Here is a 23,541-nt window from a genome sequence, read left to right as displayed (position 1 = left end):
TTGGCCCTTCTGTGCCCTTCAACATATGTTGAGGGAGCCTGGGAGGTTGAGATGGAACTTTCAGATGCATTACGTGTTTCCTCCCATACTGTTGATTTTTCAGGTTCTGAGCAAGATTTACCAAGGCCTGGCCCAAGTCATTCTCATTGCCCCAGATTGGCCAAGGAGGGTATGATATGCAAGACCTCCTGTTCTTCTCTGTGTTCCCCCAGCTGTGTATATAATTCAGGTCAGATCTTCTCTCCCAGTCAGGGAGGGGTTAAGGGGTTTCTCCACCCAAATCTCAGAGGCCTCCACCTACATGCTTGGAGATTGAGTAGGGATACCTGTGCTCCTTTCGACTGCCTCCAGACATAGTTGACATTATTTTATCAGCACATCACCCTTCCACCAAGTCTGCTTACTTGGGCAGATGGAGCAACTTTGCTGCACGGTGTGAAAGCAGTGTGGATCCCTAGCAGGTCAAGCTGTCTCATATCTGCAACATGCACTTTCTCTTGCTCAGAGGAGTAGTGCGATAGGCAGGGCCACTGGAATTATCCATCAGGGGAGGACCAAATTATGTGGTGGGGTTGACTTAATTATGCAGCAATAATAGGCTAAATATGCAGCACTGTGCAGCACATTTTATGATAGTATCACTTCATTTTGTCATTTTTATAAATGGTAACACTGCCTGTGCAAAGATTTCACCCAATTGCTAACATTTAACATACGAATACAGCATTACATTGTTTAAAGGTGACCAGTCAACCCTTCCTAAGGGCTTTCCACTATGCGGGTTCTGGTGTTGCTACACTTTTAATAAGTGCTACAAACAATTTTGCATGTTAAAATCTGCAGATTATGCAGCAGATGGATAGCTTGTCAAATGCAGAGAATCTGTAACTATGCCAAAAGTGCATCTGCCGAATAATCACATAATTTCAGGGGCCCTGGCATTAGGCAGTGTCAAAGGCTGCCTGGTGTACGTTCTTCTGTGTGTCATCCCTTTTCAAGTCCCCTCATTGTCACACGCTATTTGGAGGGATTGATTAATATTTATCCTCCATCCCCATTTGTTGTGCCCCAGTGGGACTTTAATTTAGTCTTGACTTTTCTTATGGGGACTCTTTTTGAGCCCCTAGGTAGTTGTCCCTTAAGTATGTTGACGTTCAGAACTTGGTTTTTGGTGGTTGTCACCTCAGCTAGACCTTCAACGTGTTACAAGCTCTCAGTTCCCATTCTCCTTTTACCTCATTTTATCCTGAGGAATTGGTGTTGCGAACCAAGGATTCCAAAGTGGTGAATATCTTCCATCTAATCTAATCCAGCACCCTCCCAACCTTTTCTTTCTCTGCCCCATCCTGCTGAGGAGAGGGAGCGTTTGCATCGACTGGATCCTAGGCGAGTGGTCAATTACAATCTTGACCAAACCACTAACCTATGACTAGATGAGCAGCTCATTTCCGGTTACTGCAGCGATACGATAGGGAGTGCGATATAGAAGGAGACCCTCTCTGGATGTATTATCATATTAACCAAGACCTACTACGCTCTAGCTAAAAAGATCAACTTGTGGCTCATTCAACCAGGGCCAGCTTCACAACTTCTGCTCCTGCCAGGTGAGTTCCCATCACAGACATCTGCAAGGCAGCACCCTGGGCGTCCATGCACACTTTTTCTGAGCACTACTGTCTGTATTCTAAAGTGTGTAGGAATGGTATGTTTGCGACACCTATTCTACAGGACTTCCTTGTTTAACCATCCATCAATCCTCCTCCAAAAGCTGGGTATTGCTCTTTAATCTGTTTTACGGTTAAGGAATCTACAGGTAAAAATATCGATTGGAAGAAAAAGTTACATGCCTGTTGTAACAATATTTCTGGTGGATGCTCATCTACCTCCAGATTCCTAACTGATCCACCCACCTCCCCGTCAGATGGATGTGTTATAGGGAAAGTTAATAAGATCCCAGTTAAGTTTTATTGGTACTTCACTACTCTGTCAATCTGTTCACTCGCCTCAAAGGCTGACAATAAATGGAAACTGATGTTGTTGCACCGGGGCTGGTGCTTTATTGCTTTGGGGACGTCATCTGACATCACTTCCTGTGTTATCCGAAGCCAGCACCCCCTACTGGTGATGTGTTGAAGTTTCCAGATCTAGCCTGACTCTTGGCGGTGTTTTACAGGAGGGGAATATGTAGATATATATAGAAACTATTCACCAGAAAGATAGTTACTGCAGGTAAGTAACATTTTCATCTTCAGGCTTTTCTTTACGCCTTTTTTGATGTAATTTTATATATGGAAAAACTGGCTTATTCTTAACTTTGTGTTATGCCACATGAGAGAGATTACTTTCTTTAATCACAACATTACCAATGGCTGGCAAGTCACCTGGTCCATTTCCAAACTGTGATTGGAGGTTCAATGAGTTTCCGAACCCAGCAGCTCATGCACTCCATGTCACCTGTGTTGAACTCATGGCCTTGGCTGTTCCTGGAAAGGACGTTGGTAATGCCCTCCTGAATGTGGTGCTCAAGAGGTAATGTATTATTGGATTTTATAGCTGTGTTTTTACAACACTTCGTTGAAAAAAACAGCACTGATAATATATGTACCTCAAGTTGGCACCAAGACAAAAGCAGAGCCAGTGGGTGGTGATTTTCATTCAGTGATACTAATGAGCTAAACAGTTACAAAATTTGGAAGTCCTGCAGCAATATTGGCTATCAAAGAGTCTGGTTACAGACCTATTACAAACAAAAATTGCAGGAGAACGTGGACAGTAAGCTCAATATAGCTTTGTGGAAAAAAACGTCACAGCTGCAGGTACTCGGACCTGGCATCTTAGGTCAACGATCATGGTTAGACAGGTATGGAATAATGGGAAGGGTAGACTGGCCACAGTACACATGTATATTTGAGGAAGTCTATTGCTATAGGCTCAGTATTAAAGCTTTGTGCATTATAACAGTCAATTTCATGTCTAATGAGATTTCAGAACAAAAAGTTCAAATGGACCGATGCCCCTGTTTGCGAGTGTTAATGCATCTTATGCATTTTCTTTCTCTTCTTTTTATTGACAGTGTTGCTCTTGTTTATTGCCTCTTCTGTGTGTGCTTTTCATAGAAATGTCAATAAAACAATCACAAACAGAAAAAAATAAATACAATGCAATGCTTTTCTTGTTTTCTGCAGCCAGCCGTTAGTTCCAAGAGAGAACATTACAGCATGGATGAATGCAATCGGTTTGATCATCACAGCTTTGCCAGTGAGTTGAGTATAATCTTTTGTTCTAAGATCCAACATCTTAAAGTGAAAAAGTGCTGCGTTGCGTTTGAAAACCGCATCTTTCCTTCTGCTCTTCTTTTAATACACACACACACACACACGCCCTTCTTGTGATACTGTTTTCAAAATGTTAACACTAGATTGAACTACTGACAATAGCCATTATTATGTAGAATTGCTCAGGGACGGCTCCTTCGCTATGGCGAAGGTGCTTCGCCCCACTGGCTGTGCCAGAAGCAGGAAAATAAAACAACAGTTTTCTTTTGTTTTATTTTTCTGCTTCTGGCACAGCCAGCAGTGCAGGGAGGGGCGGGGCTGGGCCACGGGAGGGGGAGGAGGGGAGAGTGCACCTAAGTGTGCATGTGTGTTTGGCCAGCCGTCTGAGGCCGGCCAAACACACATCTGCACTTAGGTTTCTATGATGAATTTCTCAGATTAATTCTCTGTGAATACTAAGCAATATACTCAGCCGGATATCCTGCTGTTGAAGAGGTGACTTATGTCTATTTGTCTGAATAATTAGAAAAAAGTTGATGGATCTATTGAGTCACAGTCGTAATTTAAAAAAATGAACCCGTACAGTGATTATGATTTGTTTTAATCAGAACACTTTGTCAGTTGAGATTTTTTTTTAAATTTACAACAGGTTATTCAAACTAAGTGGCTAAATATAGTCTGATTCATTAATTTGATTAGTCAATTATATATACATAGTAGAAAAAAGTGGAAAATCATACTAAGCTTTACCTGGTAAGAGATGTCCATCATTGATGGTCAAACAGTGAGACGGTTGGGGAGAGGGCTGTCCAAGATGGCGCCCAGACGGTAGCGAAACCTCCGAGCTCTGCCATCGGCCTGGTAACTGTGGCAAAGATTGGGCCTCCCCTTTGCTGGTGACAGGAGGAGAGGCCTTCAGATCACTGCTGGAAGGTGGGGCCACATTAATACGTCTGAGCCACAAGCCTTGAGCCCCATCTTCGAGGCTCGCACGTCGCACTCCGTGGCTTGCCTGAATTCAAAATGGCAGCCGCCTGTAGATAGCCGTGGACAGGCCTACTTGCTACGTGGGATACCGTGGACTGGAACCCTCGATGCCGGAGACCCCTATTTAAGTAAGATCCAGTGTCCTTCCACAGAGCCTCTGACTCCAAATAAGGGACACGATTGATCCCGGAGGACAAGGCTATTTTGGTGGAAAAACCACTGCGAAGGGCCCATGCAGCGGTAAATAACATGCAGCGATGTGACGGTCCACACTGGGGGACATCAGCGGAGCATAAAGTGGGACCAGCACTGCCGAACAATGGTGCCACATTTGGTGGGGGGTCACCCCTAAGCGCCACGGGGAACCGATGCAACCATAAGATTTTGCGGCGCCTGGATGGCCCGGTATGCTGATTAGGCTCATTTGTATTACGCACTTCTACCTGGCAGAAGCTTCACTGTGGCCCCCACAATTGGTGGGTGGTGAGACCCCGGGGATGAATCGGGCAGCAGTGAATGACCTGAAGGTGAGTGCTACCTGCCTGTGAGCTGCGCACTCCGGCATAGCTGTGACCAAAGAAATGGGCATATTAGGCCTTCTTGCATGACCTGCCAGGCGGCTGGGTGAACACTTGTGGAGCAGCTGGAAATTTTCACTACCCATAGAACACTAGAGTTGGGAACATCAATTGGTGGTTGGCGGAATAAGTTTTGCGGAACCTCGGGGGTCAGTACAGGCCTACTCTGGGGAGGATCATTGTGGGCCCACGCACCCATAAGAAAGACACCTCCATTACGGATCTGCTTACTAAGCCACTGGGGAAAAAAGTGGACCAACATGAGGAAGCCACCCTCCTGGTGCGCCCCCAGCAACAGATGGCCCCACCACAGGAGGGACTGACGGTGCCAAGCCCGTCACACATGCCTTCCTGGAGACTCTCTTTGGAGCTCTACGTGTGGATAGCACAACACTTAAGCAAGACATTACAGCGGACATCAGGACCCTCACTAAAGAAATGAATGAACTGGGAGATCGGGTGTCCGGCCTTGAACAAACTAGCGACACTCAGGGAGAAGAACTGGATGCCTTTTGCTGTGAAATACTGGACTTGAAAGACAAAAATGCAAAACTACAATACCAGGTGCGGGATCTTGAAAATAGATCCAGGAGGACCAACATAAGAATCCAGGGAGTCTCGCTGCAAGCAGCTGGAGGGAACCTGGAGAACTATGTCTGCAAACGTTTCCATCATGTGGTACCCTAAACATCGTACTGGACAGAACCCATAGGGCCGGAGACCTGATGCATCCCTTGGGCAACCCCAAGATATCTTAACTTGCCTCCACTACTACAGACAAAAAGAAACCATTATGGCAGCAGTGAGGGACCACAACCATATAGACTTTGAAAGCAACAAGGTCTGGTTATATGAAGATCTTTCATCCATCACTGTGCAACATCGCCACCAATTGCAACCGAATATCTAAAAAAGAAGGTTGTGCGCTACCGCTGGGGTCAACCTGTTACCCTCACATTTGTCTAGGACAATGGGACATGCAACGTACGCACCTTGGAGGAGGCACAGACAATACTACCCATCACAAGCTGACGGAACGAAGATGCATCCCCTTTGCCTAAGCTGAACGCCTCTCGCTCGTTGACACCCTTCAAACACTCTTCTAGGAAGAAAAAGTTGAAAATGGTCGGGCCAACTGAAATGGAGAGCTGGAGTGATGGCACAGAAGGCCCTAACGTTGGGATAGCCTTCCGCTCTCCATTTTCCACGGAAAGACAGCTCACCTGACCCATCTCCATAGTTGAAGAAGGATGTATACTGACGGCGGAGCTTCTCACCTTATGGAGGAGACCCCTGCTATGATTGCGATGCCCAACATGGACACCAGTTTGTTTGTGTGACGTGGTGCTGGGAAAAGACCGCATTGGTTGTATTCTCTCTGTTTATTTTTGGCAATCTATGCTACCTCTCTTCTCCCCTTTTCCTACCTATCCTAGTTGGTACTTTCCAGACAATCTATGGTCTGCCTCACAGGCACACACTTCCACACTGTTTCCTCTATGATACACATTATCTGTTATAATATTAGTGGGCTTAACCCGCCCGCAAAACGTTTAGCATTTTTGTCTATGCTCCGAGAATCCAAATGTGATATGTGTCTGGTACCGGAAACTCACCTCATACATGCAGACTGGTAGAGAGTCTAAGATCCAAGTGGTTTGACCGACAATACTTTTTCTCTGGCACAGGAAAAAAAAATGCTGGAGTAGCTATTGTCTTGGCCTCCCACTTCCAAGGCAAAGTGGTTCAGACACATACTGATAGCCCCAGCAGGTTCCGGCATCTTCGCATCAAACTATGACAACATAACTTTACACTTGCTACCCTCTGTGCACCCATAGAACACTAGGAGCCTTTTATTTTAGAAGTCTTGGGTAGGGTGATTTTCACTACAGGTAAGGATGTACTAATTGGAGGGGACTTAAATGTAGTGCCCTATACAGGACTGGACAGATCTGCACAGCGGGTGGGACAGACAGGGCTGTTTTCCATGCAGTGTTTGGAACAATTGAATAACTATGGGCTCACAGATGTCTGGCGCAGTCGCCACCCCATAGAGAGGGACTGCACCTTCTTTTCGGCGGCCCTTCTGACGTACGTGTGAATAGCTCTCTATCTAGCTACACCGCACTCTCTTGCAATCCACCACTCATGTAGATATAGGAACTGCAGCACTCTCAGACCTTGCTCCGCTCCACACCACCATACATCTCCCAGACCTAGCCCCTCAACAATGCTGCTGGCGCCTTAATCATCGACTCTTAACTAGCGGAGCACATATCACAGAATTATCGGACGCCATTGCTAAGTTTTTGGGACACAATGACCTCCTGGATACACCCATTGCAACACTTTGAAACACACTGAAATCGGTCCTTTACGGCCACCTGATTACCCTGGTGACCTGCCTTAACAGAGGAATAAAAGAACCTTGCTTGAGGGAAAGGTGAAAGATCTAGAAATGGACCACAAATAGACAGGGTCTCACAAGATACACCAACAATTAAATATTGCTTGCAAACTACTTTGGGAGCTAGACATGGACAGAGCAGAATACGTTCTTATCTACACCAAACAAAAGTTTTATGTGGGGAGCTCTAAAGCTGGGTGACTCCTAGCACAACGTTTGGGGCCCCAAGCAGTCCCACAACAGATAGCAGCACTGGAGGGACCCCAGGGTGAGCGCCTGGGTCAGGATGAACAAATTGCCCACTCCTTCGAGCAATTTTATGCCCAGCTCTACTCTGCTGACCCCTTAACGGAAGGAGACTTTCTGCCATATTTAGCACACACCTCGTTAAAGCATTTACCCACATCAGGTGCTTTGTGTTTAAACCAGGATGAAGTGCTATCTGCAATCTCCCATTTACAATCCAGTAAGGCTCTGGGCATGATGGTTATACCTTTGAATTTTACTAACTATTTGCTAGCCAATTGGCCCCTATGCTAACTCACCTATATAACTCCTTTAGCACCACAGACTCTCTTACAGAGTCCATGAAACTCACCACTATCACAGTTTTGCCCAAATCAGGTAAGGACCCACTATACTGCTCCTCTTATTAACCGAATTTGTTACTAAATATGGATACCAAGTTATTTACATCAATCCTTGTGAATCTATTGGCCCCCTATATGCAAGGCATTATAGATCCAGATCAAGCGGGGTTTATCCCCGAGCACACTAGCAGTGTTAATACAAAACGCATATGTCACCTGCTGGATAAGACTCAACGCTCCCGGACACCAGCACTACGGTTATCAGTTGCCACCGAAAAGGCATTCGACCGGGGGCATAGGCCCTACTTGTTTGCAGTGCTGCAGGGGGTAGGTCTGGGTGAGCGGTTCATCAGGCAGGTACAGTGCAGTTATAGTGGTCCTAAGGCGGTGGTCCGGGTGCATGGACAAATATCTTTCCCCTTTCAGGTCGCTCGGGCAGATGCCTCTACCCCCCTCTCCATGTGCTGACTGAACTACAACGCCACATGGAATACTACATTTGGGAAGGGAAAAAGCACTCATAGCCAGGAAGCCGACTTACTTGCCTCCAGGGATGGGTGGCGTGGATATCCCTTACCTTGCACCCTTTTTACAGGCCACTCAACTGAGGTACTTAGTAGAGTAGACCAGACCTCTAACAGAAGAACACTGGTGCTTCATTGACCAGGCCATCGCAGTCTTACAAATCTGGAAGATACAGTGGCTACCTAAGCACCATAGACCACCAGGAGTTTATACCGCCCCAATTTTAAGAGCCACAATGGGAGTCTGGGACAAGGTAAATACGAGCAGAAATATTTCCACCCAAATCTCCCCCCTCACTCCGATCATAGGTAATCCAGTCTTTCCCCGCATATCAGTTGTGTTGTGGCAGCAGGCCAATTGTACAAGGATTGGTGACTTGTTTGATGAATCCGGTCTTTTGACCTTCGCTCAGATCCAACAACAATATGGTATCCCTGATACCACGCGATGGCAGCATTTGGCCTTATGCCATGAGTCACTCAGCCTTCCACTCTGCAGTACGCAAGCTGTCCCCTATTCCCATTTGAGAAATGGCTACTGACTAGAGCTTCTGACACTCACATACTCTTGGACATCTACACGTTTCTTAACACTATACAAGCGCCACTTGCATCCTCAGCACAGCGGCATTGGGAGAGGGAGTGGCAAGAGTTCCTTCACACCTAGGAAGTGGTCCGAAATCGTCAAACGGGCTAACTCGTCGGTACGAAGAGCCTTGGGTAAAGAGACACTTCTTAAGGGGGTACACTATTGCTTTTTAACTCTGGTGCATGATGCCAAATGGAAGAGGGATGTTCTCAGGAGGGAACTCAGACACATCTCCTTTGGAGATGTCCGAAACTCCACCACTACTGGTCTGAAGTTTTTAGATGCCATTGACAAAATGTATAACATAATGATCCTTAGGTTTCCGAGCTATATCCTCCTAGGCCTGCCATATGTCTTAAACTACCCCTTGAAATTGCTATGGGGACGAGCAGTCACATTGACCTTATGTGCTGCTAAGCAGGTTTAGTAACATGTTTGGGCACTGACACCATACTAACACACCTATATTGGCTATATAGATTCTGGGACTTAATAGGCATGAAGAAGCTGACGGCCACGGTCATACAGAGATTGCCCCAATTTGATGAAACATGGGGGGCTTGTTTGTCCTTCCTCTCACAAGAATTTGTGGAACTCACTTGCCCTGATTATCTACGGATCCTCCGCCTCATACCTAGAGACTTAGCATCGGCCTAACTTCATACATTACAGAGGAGGACCTTGGCTTGATCCATATCTCCCTCTGCATCCCAGCTTCATTGCTTCAGATACCTACTCAGCAGTATAGATACACATCTCTTTTCCTTATGTTTCTTTAACTAATTATCTTTATTCCTTCTCTCTGTTGTTCCTCACCAGCCAGTGGATGTAGGTGAGAGGTTTGTACTGTTTCATAACTATCATAAAATCAATAAAAAGATGTAAACCCAAAAAGTGAGACAATTAATTTCCTGTATTATGCGGGCAAACGTGCTTTTAAGTCCTAACAGTTCATTTGCCTGAGGGGAGGGGGGAAATTTTCTTAACCATATGTTTGCTAGCCTAATAGGACCTCACCTTCCTCATTTAAGAGGGAACTCCAAGGAATCCGACTTGCTGCCCTTGAATGTAATCTTTGAATTGGCTGACCGATTTTTATCCTTTTTGTTTCAACAAAGATCTTTGCAAACATTGTTGCAGTGTCATGTGTACATGATATTAGCCACAGCTGTAGGGCTGTCAATGATTATATCAAGGCCAATCACGTGGGCAAAATTCTCCAAACTATCTCCGATTAGGAGAAGAGGGCTTTGTGTATTGTTAGATGGTGTTGCATCTTATTCAAATTGAGGATCATTGCATCAGGTTCAGAGTCAAAAATGTCTTCTGTTTGAACAAAAATTCTATAACTAATTTCTTTCAGTACAAAACGTGATGGAAATGCTTAGGTAAATCATTTTGACAATAGGGCCACTAACGTTTATGCCCGCAGAGAAACATGCCTTCATTCTATAGATGCTCAAGCTGGTTTCTACATGTGCAGCAATCACTGTTTTTTTTTTTTTTTTATCTTTGTGTGGTGAAAAGAGCGTATCACTTGCAGGTCAGTAACGAGTGTTCCTCACTTTGAGACAACACGTTGAAATGTTACACGGCCTTATCTACAGCACTTCACAATTTACGAGGCAAGGACGAATTAAAGCATAAACTGCTGTTTCACTGGGATGTAGTGGACTGTCTGTGAGAACTTGCAATTGTTTTTTCTGTGTGTTTGTGCATTTTTTAATCTTGTGAAGCAGAGTAATCTAGAGGGCTAAAAAGGGTACTACGTGTCCTAGCTACCGCATTAACTGAAGGTCTGTAGTTTGTCCTGTCCTATTTCAGAATGTTGACGAAGTTATGTTATGCGGTTGTTAAAGAATTTAAGTTGAATTTTGCTTTTAAACTGTTCATTCGTGGAAGTCCACCAGCTTTCTGTAGTTTAACTGCTGTAAAGCACAGGTTACATTACAGAACCATATACTTCACATAGCAATTTTCAATCCCAGTGGCATTAATTTACGGGTTTTTTCTTTGTTAATTTTATAGTGCAAATACGCAATTTCGATGTCCGTTTCCACCACATTATCTTGCAGCTACCGTTCATAGATAACCCAAAACTGAGATAAAAAAAAGATACTTCCAACTGTCATGTTTATTTAAAAGTTATTTAAAAGTTATCTAAAAGTTATCATAAATCATACAGAAAAGAGGGGTTTATTAAATACGCTACATAACATTTTGTAATGAAAAAATATATAAAACAAAAAAAAAAAAAGCAAACTTTTTAAGCAGAGCTATAGAAATATGTTTTCTGCTGCCACCCGCACTTCATTGAATGACTCCTAGAATTGTTTACAAACAAGTTGGAAAAAGTCATCTCCGTTCCCGCTAGAAAAAGTAAACATTTCCATTGTTGCTGGTTTCAGATGGCTTTCAGATTATAGGAAAACATGCCAAAGCAAAACACCTTTTTTTATCCTAGATAGTGTAATGCAGTGTCGGTTTCTTGATTAGGGTGGCAGGGCTCAGCCCCAGCTTCAATTTCTGCATCAAAAATTGTTTAATTCATTAAAACTTCAATCAGTGTGGCAAAACCAGGCACTTTCGAAAGGCACATGTGCTGCAGCGCATGTGCTGGCCGTCGCAGGATTTATAGGGTTTACCTGATCTCAGCTCTGGCCTCCGGCAGCCTACAACACTGTACGGTACTGCCCCTTATGACGCACTGAAGCCTCGGTCAAAGAAAACAGCCTGGGCGCTTCAAGCATAAGCCCTTGGTTTCCAAAGTTGTCTGTCAATCAGCAAGGCTGTGTAGCACTGCATCCCTTTGTCACAGGGTGGGTGGGAACAAGCCTCCATAGCTCCACCTCATTCTGGGAGTAGCTGGGAAAGGATTGTGGTGCACACGAGGCTGGCTGTCCACAACATGATCTGCATGATAAAAGCAAGCTGACTGCTTGCTGTAAAGCTCAAAGAGGGTACTCGCAGAGCAGAAATAGACCCTGACTACTTCTCTTCACCTTATACACGTAGAGCATGCAGCAAGACTCTGGTAACAATCAGAAAATGACAGCCACCACATTACTGCCTACTGGTATAAAATGTACATGTCACATAAAATCTTCCTTTTTTAGAAATGAAAGAGAAGCTCCTTAAGGAAAATGCCCTTTCCATATTGAAAGGTGCAGCTGTGACCTATATGCGTGCATACATGGGTTATTAAATGGGAACTGGCAGCTGCGGCGTACAGTGTGTGGAGCATCGGTGCGGAGGTAGATCCTGAGAGCTCAGACGAAGCCACAGTCTGAAAAGTCACCTAACCGCTCCTCGATGCATCTGCCTCTGCCATGGCCTGCCTTAGTTGAAAAAGTGGAGGAACCAATGCTCTGATGCAGCAGATGTGTTCGTATCCAAGGACTGCGGGTGCTGCAAAATGAAAGCAGGAGGAGCATTTAAAATGTGTATTACATGCGCAACTAAGGAACGGTCCAGTTAACCTGAGTGGGTGTACCAATTGGTAATTGAGTTATTGGTACGAAGTGAGCCACGGGAGACAAGGGTTTATTTAACTGCTGACCGGTAAAGAATTGAAAGAGCAACAAATGCACGAGACGTAACTAACCAGGCGCTGGAATGGGTACCTGATCTTTGTTAAATATTAAGCAATGTGATGTATGTGTTAACTTGCAGGTCAGGCCACGTAGTCAAGTGGCGATGCACAGCAGTGACTGATGTTTTAATAATATTTTGGCAACTTTATGCTTCCATTATGAGCTCTTTCACAGAAATACAATTGCAGTTGGCATGCATGACTATTTCCCTGTGCGCTCTGCAGTGAAGACAAAAAATGGATGACCATGTATTCTGAGCATGTTTTTGCCTCAGTGACAGACACTCTGAGGAACTGGCACTGCCCTCAGCCTCAACTCCAGAGCGCAGCTCCTAATTGTGACATCCATGCACTCAGTTCAAAGGATGCACTTTGCAGGAGTAATATGCTAAACAAACAACAAGTAAAAAAACACAACGTTTAATGAGTTTTCCTTTATAAACACATATAATAACATTATTTTTTAATACATTAATCAAAAAAATAGTGCTGAAAGTTACATCTATGTATGACAATTCTTACTAATTTTCTCGGGGAGTGGAGGAACTGTATTAAATACTAGGGGCTTCATTTACGAGGCCTTAGAAGCACACTGCGCCACGTAACATCATTTTGTTATGCTCCAGTGGCACATTGTGCCAGCCCATATTTACAAGGCCACACAAAGCCACCTTGCATGGCTTTTCATAGCATTGGAAATATTGACCCCTTTCACTCATAATACTGCATGAAAGGGGCGTACCATGGGTGTTGCTTGGGGTGCTCCCACACAACACCCATGGAACCCAAAGGAATCTGACGCACTCCCAGATTTACAATCAGTGACGCAATGGGGAGAAATATATTTATTTCTCCCCCTTTTTTCCTCTTTCTATGTGTGCTGCATTCTGAAAGAGGAAAACACCTCTTGTGATTGTTTTTTGCAGGAAGGTGTTCCTTTAAATGAGGACCTAGGATTTCTTATGAAGAAGTTATTGTTTTACGCCCACCTGTTTCAAATTCCACCAGCCACCACTGGTGTAATGAGCCAAGAACCCCCAAAAATATGAAGTTGTTGGCTCTGATTTTCATTTCCAGTATGTTCTGCTGCATCCTGTCATTTTTCTCTTAGTTATAGACCATATATTGTTAATGGATGCTATAAATAGGCATGGTCCAGTTATAGCAGTGGGCAATATCCAGCGCCCACTAAATTCTAGATAATCCCTGCTTTGGTGCTCAAGAATACAGTAGCAGGACAATGGGAAATATTTTGAGAGACTGCACCTCAAACTCTGCTGAAATGCACCTGACTCTGGTTGAAGTGTGAGATTGAGATTCTAAGCACTGAGTATCATGTGTACAGTTGTGACCATAGAGAGGATCTGATTACGTTGCCCAAATTTGCATCAAAGGTTGCTCGCTGTGTTAGTCGCTAACAAGTTATTGGCCCTGTGTTAAACAAATATATGAAAAGGGGAGTATGGTGTTAAACTCCAACCCAGTGACGAAGCAAGAGTGCTGTGGAAGTGAATTTATAATTACCAAACTATATGCATTTAATTAATATGGACGAGTTGCACATAATGTAAGTGCACTGTGTTTTCATAGTTGATACCACTAGACCTTCTATCAGTGTTCATGTGTTATACTCTGCACAGTTTAAAAATAGATTTTTGTTTCTCTGCCTTGGCACTAAGAGTTGAAATGTTTTTAAATATTTAGTAAAATGTCTTTCATTCAATTAGTTTTGTTTACGGTGGTCTTTTAGTTGTACTTCAAAATGTAATTCCTTTTGTGTTTGTGATGTTCCTAGAGGAAGGAGCGCTACTGTGCTCAGTTGTATCTTTACAAGGTAATTTCCTCTTGCCCTCGGAGGTCGCTTATGTAATTTCATATGTGCCATTGTTTGCCATTCACTAGTTATTGTGGTAGAAGTCAGTATCGTTGTGCATGCAGGGTGAATATTATGATGTAACCTTTGTTTCATAAAACAGTGACAGTTTGGTTTCTGTCCTCGAAAAAGTATTGAATGCACTGTTTATGAGATGTGAGCCTAGATTTTTCCCTGGTCTTTGTAGAGGCACACTTCACGTCAAATCTCTAATTTCTTTTCGACTTGGAATATTTTTTCTGGACTTGTATTTGTTTTTAAACTCTGCAGACTGCATGTCTGTCAATTATCTTTATGCCATTTCCTCCTTTATTTGCATTTGAGCATGTATTTATTTGAATTGAATTGATTAGTTCTTCCTTCTGTAATGATTCTACGTTTTAAATATACCTTCATGGTTGGAACTTGAATCTGTCAAGTTTTGAGTTTCCTGTGTGGGTTCTCTGGGTTTTTGTGTAATTCAGTGCCTATGTCCCTCGTCCTTTGGGGCTCACGTGGACCAATCTGTCTAATCGGGCCTATTAATGGTAAAAAGTGCCAACCTTCTTAGGTAGGATGGTTACAGGCAAATAGATGACTAATGGATAAATAAGATGGTTCGGGGCAAATTGGATGGCTTCCTATCTCGAGACAAATATTTAGATTGTCTGCTGAAGGCTTCTGGCTTCACATCAAGTATATAGATTGGACTCTTATGTCCTTTAAGTCTAACTTGACTTGTTATTGAACTTCTTAGGGTTGTGTCATTTCTGCGCAGGAGATGGGTGTATTGACTCAAAGATGATTTATGGCTGATCGGAAATCTTTCTTAGTGTGATTGAAAGCATTTTTGTGTGTTCCTTAATTTTGTGGTGAGTTTTATTTCGTCTCCTATATCCCGGTAGACAAGACAAGGCTCTTGTTTATGTTTGTTTTGAATTGTCAGTAGTATTTTAAGACCGATTTTGAATTTTTGTTGTGATTGATTAGTTGCTTGTGTTGGTAATACGTATATTCAACTAACCAATTTGAAGAAGCCAAAAATCCCTGTTTTCTTAAGATTCCACCGAAGGTCCCTGTTTTCTTAAGATTCCACCGAAGGTCCACCTGCTTAAAAAATGTTGATAAGCTCAGGACTTCATACTTGTTTGTGGATTAAAAACTGGAATAAGGTTACTGCTGATGACAAACATATGCAATTTCATTTGTGTGGTACTTTTAATATGAGTAAGATCAAATATTAGGGCGTGAAACTACAAGCTAGAGCTGCACAGTTTGAGGCTTTGAATGAAAGGAATCATGTGAAACATTAAGATGATGAAATGGTTGAGGGTGTGCATATGTTTCCTGCAATCTTTGAAGAAACAGGCAAAAAGAAAATAAATAATGACACAGATAAAACCAAAAATGAGAAGGTGAAATATGAAAACGAGATAGATCGCGTCCAAACGATTCTGGTGAGGAGGATGGGTTTTTATATGATCGGCTGAATTCAAGCCCACCGCCTTATAAATGGATATGTGTTTAGATGACTTGCAAATTAGAGTGTTGTGAGCATGAAAACACATATTACCTAATAAGGAGTATACCTTAGTGGGGGTATTTGAATGGGTTCAAAGATAATTGGTCGAAGAAAGGGGGAAAATACACACAAAAAAAAGAAATCAGTGTAAGTGAATCTGAATGACAGTTGGTTGCGGGATAGATGTTAAGAGAAGTGCATTTAAGAGCATTTGTGCTTGTAACTTGGCTGATAGCTGATCTCCTGACATTTACGAAAAAACTTTCCAAAGTGTACAGAACAACCTGGTAAATACTGTACAGCAGTTAAAGGGATTATCACAGTTTCGAAAGTACTTTGGTAGCTGACAGCACCTAAGACGGCCAGGTCCCGCTGAAGCTCGCGAGCCTCCCACCTCTCTCCGAAGCCTGTGATCGACCCTGGGCTTCCCGCTATGTGGCATAGAGTGGAAATACTGTGTGAATGGAGAAGGGGGGTGGGTGATGCAGCCCGTGGGTCATTTTCTGTAGTCCCCACGTGGAGCACTCGATTCTTACTATACCAATGCTCTGAGCGGCTGGCCAGGGACTAGTGCGCACCGGACTGACCTGCAGTGTGCTGACTGGATCAGTGAGGCCCGAGCACAACCTATGAGCGGGAAACGAGCAGCAGAGAGGGGAAAGTTCCACATCTAGCCACCGAGTGGAGACCATTGTCTACAATGAGTGGGGAACCGGACCTGCTCCCTGCATCCGCCTCACACCGACCTGCCCTGCAATTCTCCCGATCGTCTGATGAGACTCCAGCTGCACCAGCAGGCTGGAGGTGAGTAGGCCCGGTTTCTTTGTCAAATGCTCCTGTCACGGTGCTCCGTTCGGCGGAGGGTCAGGCCCAAATTGCAGAGTCCTTGTGCATATTTCCAGTCCCTAGCCTGTGCATTCTCCCTACCTACAGCAGTAGAACTCGGGTTGCGGAATAGCAATACATGTCTGAGAGAGCTCTCCTGCCTGGTCAGAGATTCTGATGGGTGTCTGGGAAATTCCTCTTTTCAGAATGGGGCGATATTGATGGCATTTGAAACTACCCTTGCCCCCCACAGAACTGATATGCAAGAGGGTTCACCCACTACCTTATCATTCTTCACTGCTTCTTTGTCTGACTATGTGACATTGGCCGCAGGTCCCATCTTACCACTCCATCTGCTCTACCAAATCTCCTCTAGTGTCCAAAAGGAAAACTGCACACCAGCTTCTCTTCACAGAATTGGTTGCTGGCAAGTCAAAGCCCACTGTGTCCACCATGACGGACATTACCTTGGCGACTATAATGCAGATGCTCACAGACATTAAATTAACCATGTACTTGACACTAAGTCTATGGCCGCCGACCTCAAATACCTCAGGATGGACCTCAGTTTTCTACATACACGATTCAATGACACAGAATCTACACACTGCCCACCTGTTCTTCAGGCTATGTAGGTGACTTGGAGGACTCACATCGGCTTCTGGGCATTGATAAGGCTGTCCTCAAAGAGACACCATCCTGGTCCAGTGAGGGCATCACAATAGGGTGGAAGCTGGTTAGGTGTTCGACTTGGGAAGTCATGGGGATTATGACGATTGGAGATCTCCTTACAGGGGACTCTTTCTGCTCCTTTGAGATGCTTAAATCGGATTGGCTTCACCCAAGTCACAGCTCTGGAGGTATTGGCAATTACGACAATGCCTATGGGGCATACTTGGGCAGGACCCTATTCAACTAACGCCGTTACCTATGCTGGCCTATCTCAAGACATGGGGGCCATATAAGGGTGGTGTCTGCAACCTCTACCAAATACTCATTGATAATATCTACTCACATAGTACACAAACAGTAACCCACACTTAATGGCAGGACTGTTTACTTGGAGGTTGACTGGAAGGACGTTCTGGGAATGCCATGACCGCTCACTTCGATGCACATTCCCAATGTGCCAGTATTCCACCGAAACTTTTCTTGACAGCTCTCCCATGTCGACAAGGACATCGCAATGCCTATGGCCATTCACGCGACCTCGTATGACAACACTGGAGGCATAAGAAGCCCTCGTCGGCATGCTGATGTCTGTTCCTGTTTTTTTTTTTTTTTGTGCCTTTGATGTGTAACGTTTTTTTTCTTAGGCTGTCCAGTGTGTTTAGAGTCTTTCGACACATTTTGTCTGGATAGTGCAACAATGTTGCAGGGAAAAATGCTCCACCAAGGAAATCTGGTTTTAAACCATGCAGGGAGTGTGAGGGTCAGATTTCAGTCATGGATCCTCGTGAAGACTGTCTTAGATGTCTACGTTCAGACCACGATGTTGGCGCCTGTTCATTATGTCAAAAGATGAACCCCCAAAGCCCTGAAGGAAAGGGAGGCAAAACACTTCATGGCCAAGGCAAGCGAGGCTGTCCGGAGCCTTGTCCTCAGTCGCAGTCTCCCCATTCCACAAAGTCAGCCAAAAGGAAGAATAAGAAGAAGCAGCATCATAGTTCCCGATCTCATTCTTCAAGAGATGAGTCTCAGAAGTCGGTGTCGCTTGGTCCGAGGTCCCGTGAAAATCGCGGATAGGTGACTCTGGCTCCATCTCTGGTAGACTCTCCGGCGCCGTCTTGGGGTCCGAGACCACCAATAACTTTACCTGGACGCTCTGATCAGGAGCTGGAGACAGATACAGTTCCTTCTGTGCCTCCTCAACCTCCTCGACAGGAGCAGGGGTATCCAGCTTTTCCTGCGCCAGGATCTGACCCTTCAAGCGTTTTGAATGCTATGTACAGCATTTTCAGCAGACTCCATCTGGTGCGCCTGCATTCCCCATGAGTCTGCTACCATATTCCCTAGGAGGATTTCCTGTGCAGTATCAGCAGGTGCCGTTCATGCCCTTAATGCCAGTGGCCCAGGTTTCCTGGCTGACTCCGGTGCCTAGAAAGGCTACTCCTTTGCCAGTCAAAGCTAAGCAGGTGTCACTGGTGCCGGTTGCTTCCTCTCTGACGTCGGCTGAATCTGCTCTGGCGCCGCATCATTCGACTCCAGTTCTGTTAACCTCTTCTACACAGGTGCAGAAGTCCCAGCGCCATTACCAACGTCACCGACGCCAGTACTGGCTTCACTGACAGCATTGTTGAAGTCGAGAGACAGATCTCGAAGTGAAGCTTAAAGGCTTCCTCAAGATGAACAGTATGCTTTTGGTGAGGGAGAAATAGAAGAGGAAGAAATAGTGTCACTGGGTTCAGTTTCGAAGGTTTAGAAATGGGTTGGACACTTCACCAGAATGGGAATTGTTGTCTCCAATAGCTATTCCTCCACCGTAAGTCACATCATACATTCGGTCAGTCAGGAAGGTGACTGATGTGTTGGTACTGCCTCCTACATCAACTGAGCTCAAGTCTCATTTGCTAACAGAAGTGTTGCATTCTTTTTACACTTCAGAGCTTTTGTTACCTTTTTAATGAGGCAGTGACTGAGCCAATTCTAGAAATTTGGAAGAAATCTATGTCATCACCTGCAGTATCCAGACCAGTTGCGAGGAAATAAAAGCCTGCTGCAGATCATCTGTTTTTATCCACTTATCCTTCACCTTAGAATTTGGTGGTGCAAGCTTCCTGTTCATCCAAGTTATCTTCTCTGTGTTTTCCGACATCCCCAACAAGTAGGGATTCAAAGAAGATGGAACAGTCTGGGAAAAAGGTGTTTTCTTCTGGTAGCGTGGATTTGAAGTCAACCAATGCAACTTGTTTGTTGCGACAGTACATTCATGCTTTGATGGACTCAGCTAAAACAGTGATTCCGAAATTACCAGAGGATGTTCAGGGTCACTTTTCCGAGCTGCTGAATGACGGCCAGGCTGCTGCTCTCCAGGTTATTCACCCGGGACTGGATACAGCTGATGGTTGCAAGAGCAACAAAGGCTTCAATCACTTCTAGGAAGCATGCATGACTGAGAGGGTCTGGATTCTTACCGGATGTGGTAAACAACTTGATGGATTTGTCTTTCATTGGGTCGATACTGTTTGTCGCCAAAGCTGATTCTGCCTTGGAATGATTCAAGGATAGCAAGGCAACAGCAAGCTATTTGGGCCTTCAATCGCAACCCAGGGATTACAGGCAGTTTTGGAGATTTTGTGGGTTTGGCAGGAACTTCTCCTTTTGAAGAAGACCGCAATACCAGCAACAAAAGGAAATTACAAGAGCAACCCAGAATGCCCACGTGAACCTGGGTACAATTATAACAAAGCACGTATTCACATAAAACTCACTTGAAGAGAGTTATTGTATTGTAACAGAGAAATATCATGACTTAATCAGCATATTTTTAGATAAAGACAGTACATTTTCTGCAGCAACAGCCGTCCAATCCCATCTATAGAAGTGTTAAGGGATGTTGCAGAGGTAGACTGCAAGGAACAATCCATCAGCCATCCTCTTCCTCCCGGCCAATGTCACAGGGAAGCAGCCCTATTTTTGCCATCTTTGAGCATGCTTTGCCGACGGGAGGACAGTTGTCCCATTTCCTACCACAATGGAGATCCATAACATCGGATTAGTGGGTTTTAAATATTGTAGAAAATGGGTATGCCCTACACTTCTGAGAAATTTCCCCACCCTTTCCTCCCCAGCAAGGTTTTTGTAGCGAAGACCATCTTCTCCTCCTTTATCAGGAGATCCTATCTGTACTCCAAAAGGGTGCAGTAAATTTGGCTCCTGAGCAGGAAAGAGGTCAGGGATGCTATTCTCAGTACTTCTTGATTCCCAGATCTCAGGATTTTGAATTTGTTCCTCAAGAAGGAAAAGTTCAACTTTGCTGACCCTAGATAGCACAGGTGCATCTTGTGCTGGAGAAGGAAAACTGGATGGTCTCAATCAATTTGCAGGATGCATATTTTCACATCCCACTTCTGCAGTTGCACAGGAAGTATCTGCGCTTCATTGCGGGGGCCTTAACATTATCATTTTGCTGTCGTTTTGACCTCATTTCCACACCTCTCATCTTCACAAAGGTAATGCCGGTGGCCACAGCACATCTCAGAAGGTGGAGAGTACCAGTATCCCCTTACCTGGACGATTGGCTGGTCAAAGCCAAGTCTCCAGTGTTGGTGTTGCATCACTTGCAGTTGACAACTCAGTTGTTGTTCAGCCTGTATTTTTCTATCAACAGGCCCAAGTCCCACCTAGATCCCTCTCAGTGCACCCTGTTCATAGAGGCAGTACTTGACACTATGGTGAAACAAGCCTATCCTCCTCCTCACAGAATTCTAGACATTCAGGCTATGATTCTGTTGTTTCCTAATGGGGCAGTGTACCAGTCCTGAAGGTCTTGCACCTTCTAGGTCTGTTAGCCTCCTACATTCTGTTAGTCACCCATGCTCACTGGCACATGAGGGCCCTCCAGTGATATCTCCGCAGGCAACGGTTCAACACAACGAGGATCTCAAAGAGTCGGTCAGGATCTCAAGAGACACTGCAGTGGATCTTCAGTGGTGGAGTGTAGCTAGCAATCTGTCTCAAGGGAAGCCGTTTTGCCCTCCACTTCTGGTGATCTCAATGATAACGGATGTCTCCACTCTAGGGTGGGGAGCTCATCTCAGGATGATCTGGAAATCAAAGGACTTTGGTCTCCAGAAAAACAATTGTTTCATATTAATCTATTGGAATTGCAGGCGATACGTATGGCTCTCAAGGGCTTCCTCCCTTCCATTTGAGGTCAGTTAGTGCAGGTCTTAACAGACAGTAATACTGCAATGTGGCACATAAACAGGGAGGAGTAGGGTTGTATCTTCTGCAGAGATGCTCTGCGTCTCTGGTCCTGGGCTCAAGATCATCACATTTGTGTTATTGGCAAAACATTTGGCCAGTGTTCTCAACGTGCGTGCAGAACAGTCTCAGCAAGCATTTTTCAGCCAATCACAAGTGGTATCTCCATCCGTAAGTAGTTCTTCACATTTTGTTTATTATGGGGTACCCCTCAGATAGACCTTTTTGACACTCAAGAGAATAGGCACTGCCCGTCATTCTGCAGCTTTCAGTATCCAATGCAGGGAGCATTAGGTGACACATTTCAATTGGACTCGCTCCCAGCTGTTTTACGTGTCTCCCCCTCCCCCATACCCTTGATTCCCCGGGTTCTGAGGAAGATTTACCAAGACCGGACCCAAGTCATATTAATAGCCCTGGATTGGCCACGAAGAGTGTATTACACATACCTTCTTTACCTCTCATTGTGCCCTCTGCTCTGTCTCCCTTACAGGGCAGACCTCCTCTTGCAGTTGCAGGGGCAGATTATACACCCCCACTTCCAGAGCCTGCACCTACATGGCTGCAGTTTGAACGGGCAACCTGAGTTCTTTTTCTCTTCCCCCTGATGTGGTGGATATTATTTTATCAGCCAAGTGGCACTCAACTAAGTCAGTTTATGCCGGCAGAAGGCCTAAGTTTGTAAACTGGTGTGGAGAAAAATCTATATCCCCCTTAAAGTCCCATTTGTCTGATATTTTACATTTTGCGCTTTCCTTGGCACAGCAAGTCTCTGCATTTGCAACAGTTAACGGATATTTGTCTGCTCTTTTGCCATTTCTCTGCTCCCCCAATCAACCTGTTTTGTTTAAGTTCCCTATAGTGTTAAGGTTTATTAAAGGACTTAAGGCCTGATTTAGATGTTGGTGGTAAAGGTCTGCTGCCATGTTTTCGACGGAAACTCCATCCGCCGGGTTGGCGTCTGCCTGCCTGATTTTAAATGTTGGCGGTCCCATGCACGATAAACTGCCTGAGTCCTGCCGACTCCGCCAAGGATTCCCATCCACCACCACAGCGCCATAGAAAAGAGTTGCTGGCGGTGGGACTCCAGTCACGCTTACCGCTGTGCAGATTTGGATGTGCCTTACTGCCAAACAAAATTCTGACTTGGCAGACTGGTGAGGAAAGGGGTGAACTCCTTTTTTCTTAAGTCCACTTCTGTTTCCGGCTGGACAACACCCTCCTTCCCTGCTGCCACTGGAGCACAGAGAAAACACAACCCCCCTGCCGGACACAATGGTAGGGAACCTACATTGGCTGTGTACATTACACGGTCACTGCAAATGAACTCAGGACCACTGCCTTCAGGACTGTAACATCTAAATATGGTGGACTGTCGACTTGGTGGTTTTCTCGGGTCCATCACTCCGGTGGTTTGGCGGTAACACAGCCAAGATCTAAATCAGGCCCTTAGTAACCGGTATCCTCCCACTCCAATCGTTATGCTTCAGTGAGATCTTAATTTAGTGCTTACTTATCTTGTGTTCTTAATTTGAACCTTTGCATAGTTGTCCTTTAAGGTTACTTACTTTTAAGACAGTTTTTCTGCTTTCTATAACGTGTGCTGGAAGAGTTAGTGAGTTTCAGGCTCTAAGTGTTAAGCTTCCCTTTACAACCTTTTACCCTGATAAGTTGGTGTTAATAATCATTGCTTCTTTCCTGCCAAAAGTAGTTACTTCCTTCCACATGGGCCAGTCTGTCGCCCTTCCTACTTAATATCCTCCTCCACACCCATCTAAAGAGGAGGAAAGGCTTCATCGATTGGACTCCAAAAGGGGAGTTAGCTTTTATGTAGACAGAACCTGTGATATCCGACTGGATGATCAGCTGAT

The 23,541-nt window shown here is 44.8% G+C and overlaps 1 protein-coding gene across 3 annotated transcripts in view; it reads left to right on the top strand.

Moving 5' to 3' along the window:
* MED23 (mediator complex subunit 23) overlaps positions 1-23,541 on the top strand; it is a 409,061-nt gene that overhangs the window by 320,774 nt on the left and 64,746 nt on the right. For all 3 annotated transcript variants that reach the window (XM_069235159.1, XM_069235158.1, XM_069235157.1), the window contains 2 exons: positions 2,364-2,529; positions 3,186-3,258. In XM_069235159.1, the coding sequence (XP_069091260.1) occupies positions 2,364-2,529; positions 3,186-3,258 (239 nt within the window). The remainder of the gene's footprint in view (positions 1-2,363; positions 2,530-3,185; positions 3,259-23,541) is intronic.

This window comes from Pleurodeles waltl, chromosome 5 (genome assembly GCF_031143425.1).
Source record: "Pleurodeles waltl isolate 20211129_DDA chromosome 5, aPleWal1.hap1.20221129, whole genome shotgun sequence".
NCBI classification, from domain to species: Eukaryota; Metazoa; Chordata; class Amphibia; order Caudata; family Salamandridae; genus Pleurodeles; species Pleurodeles waltl.
Note: the sequence above shows the minus strand (reverse complement) of the source record. Positions and strands in the feature narration are given on the sequence as shown.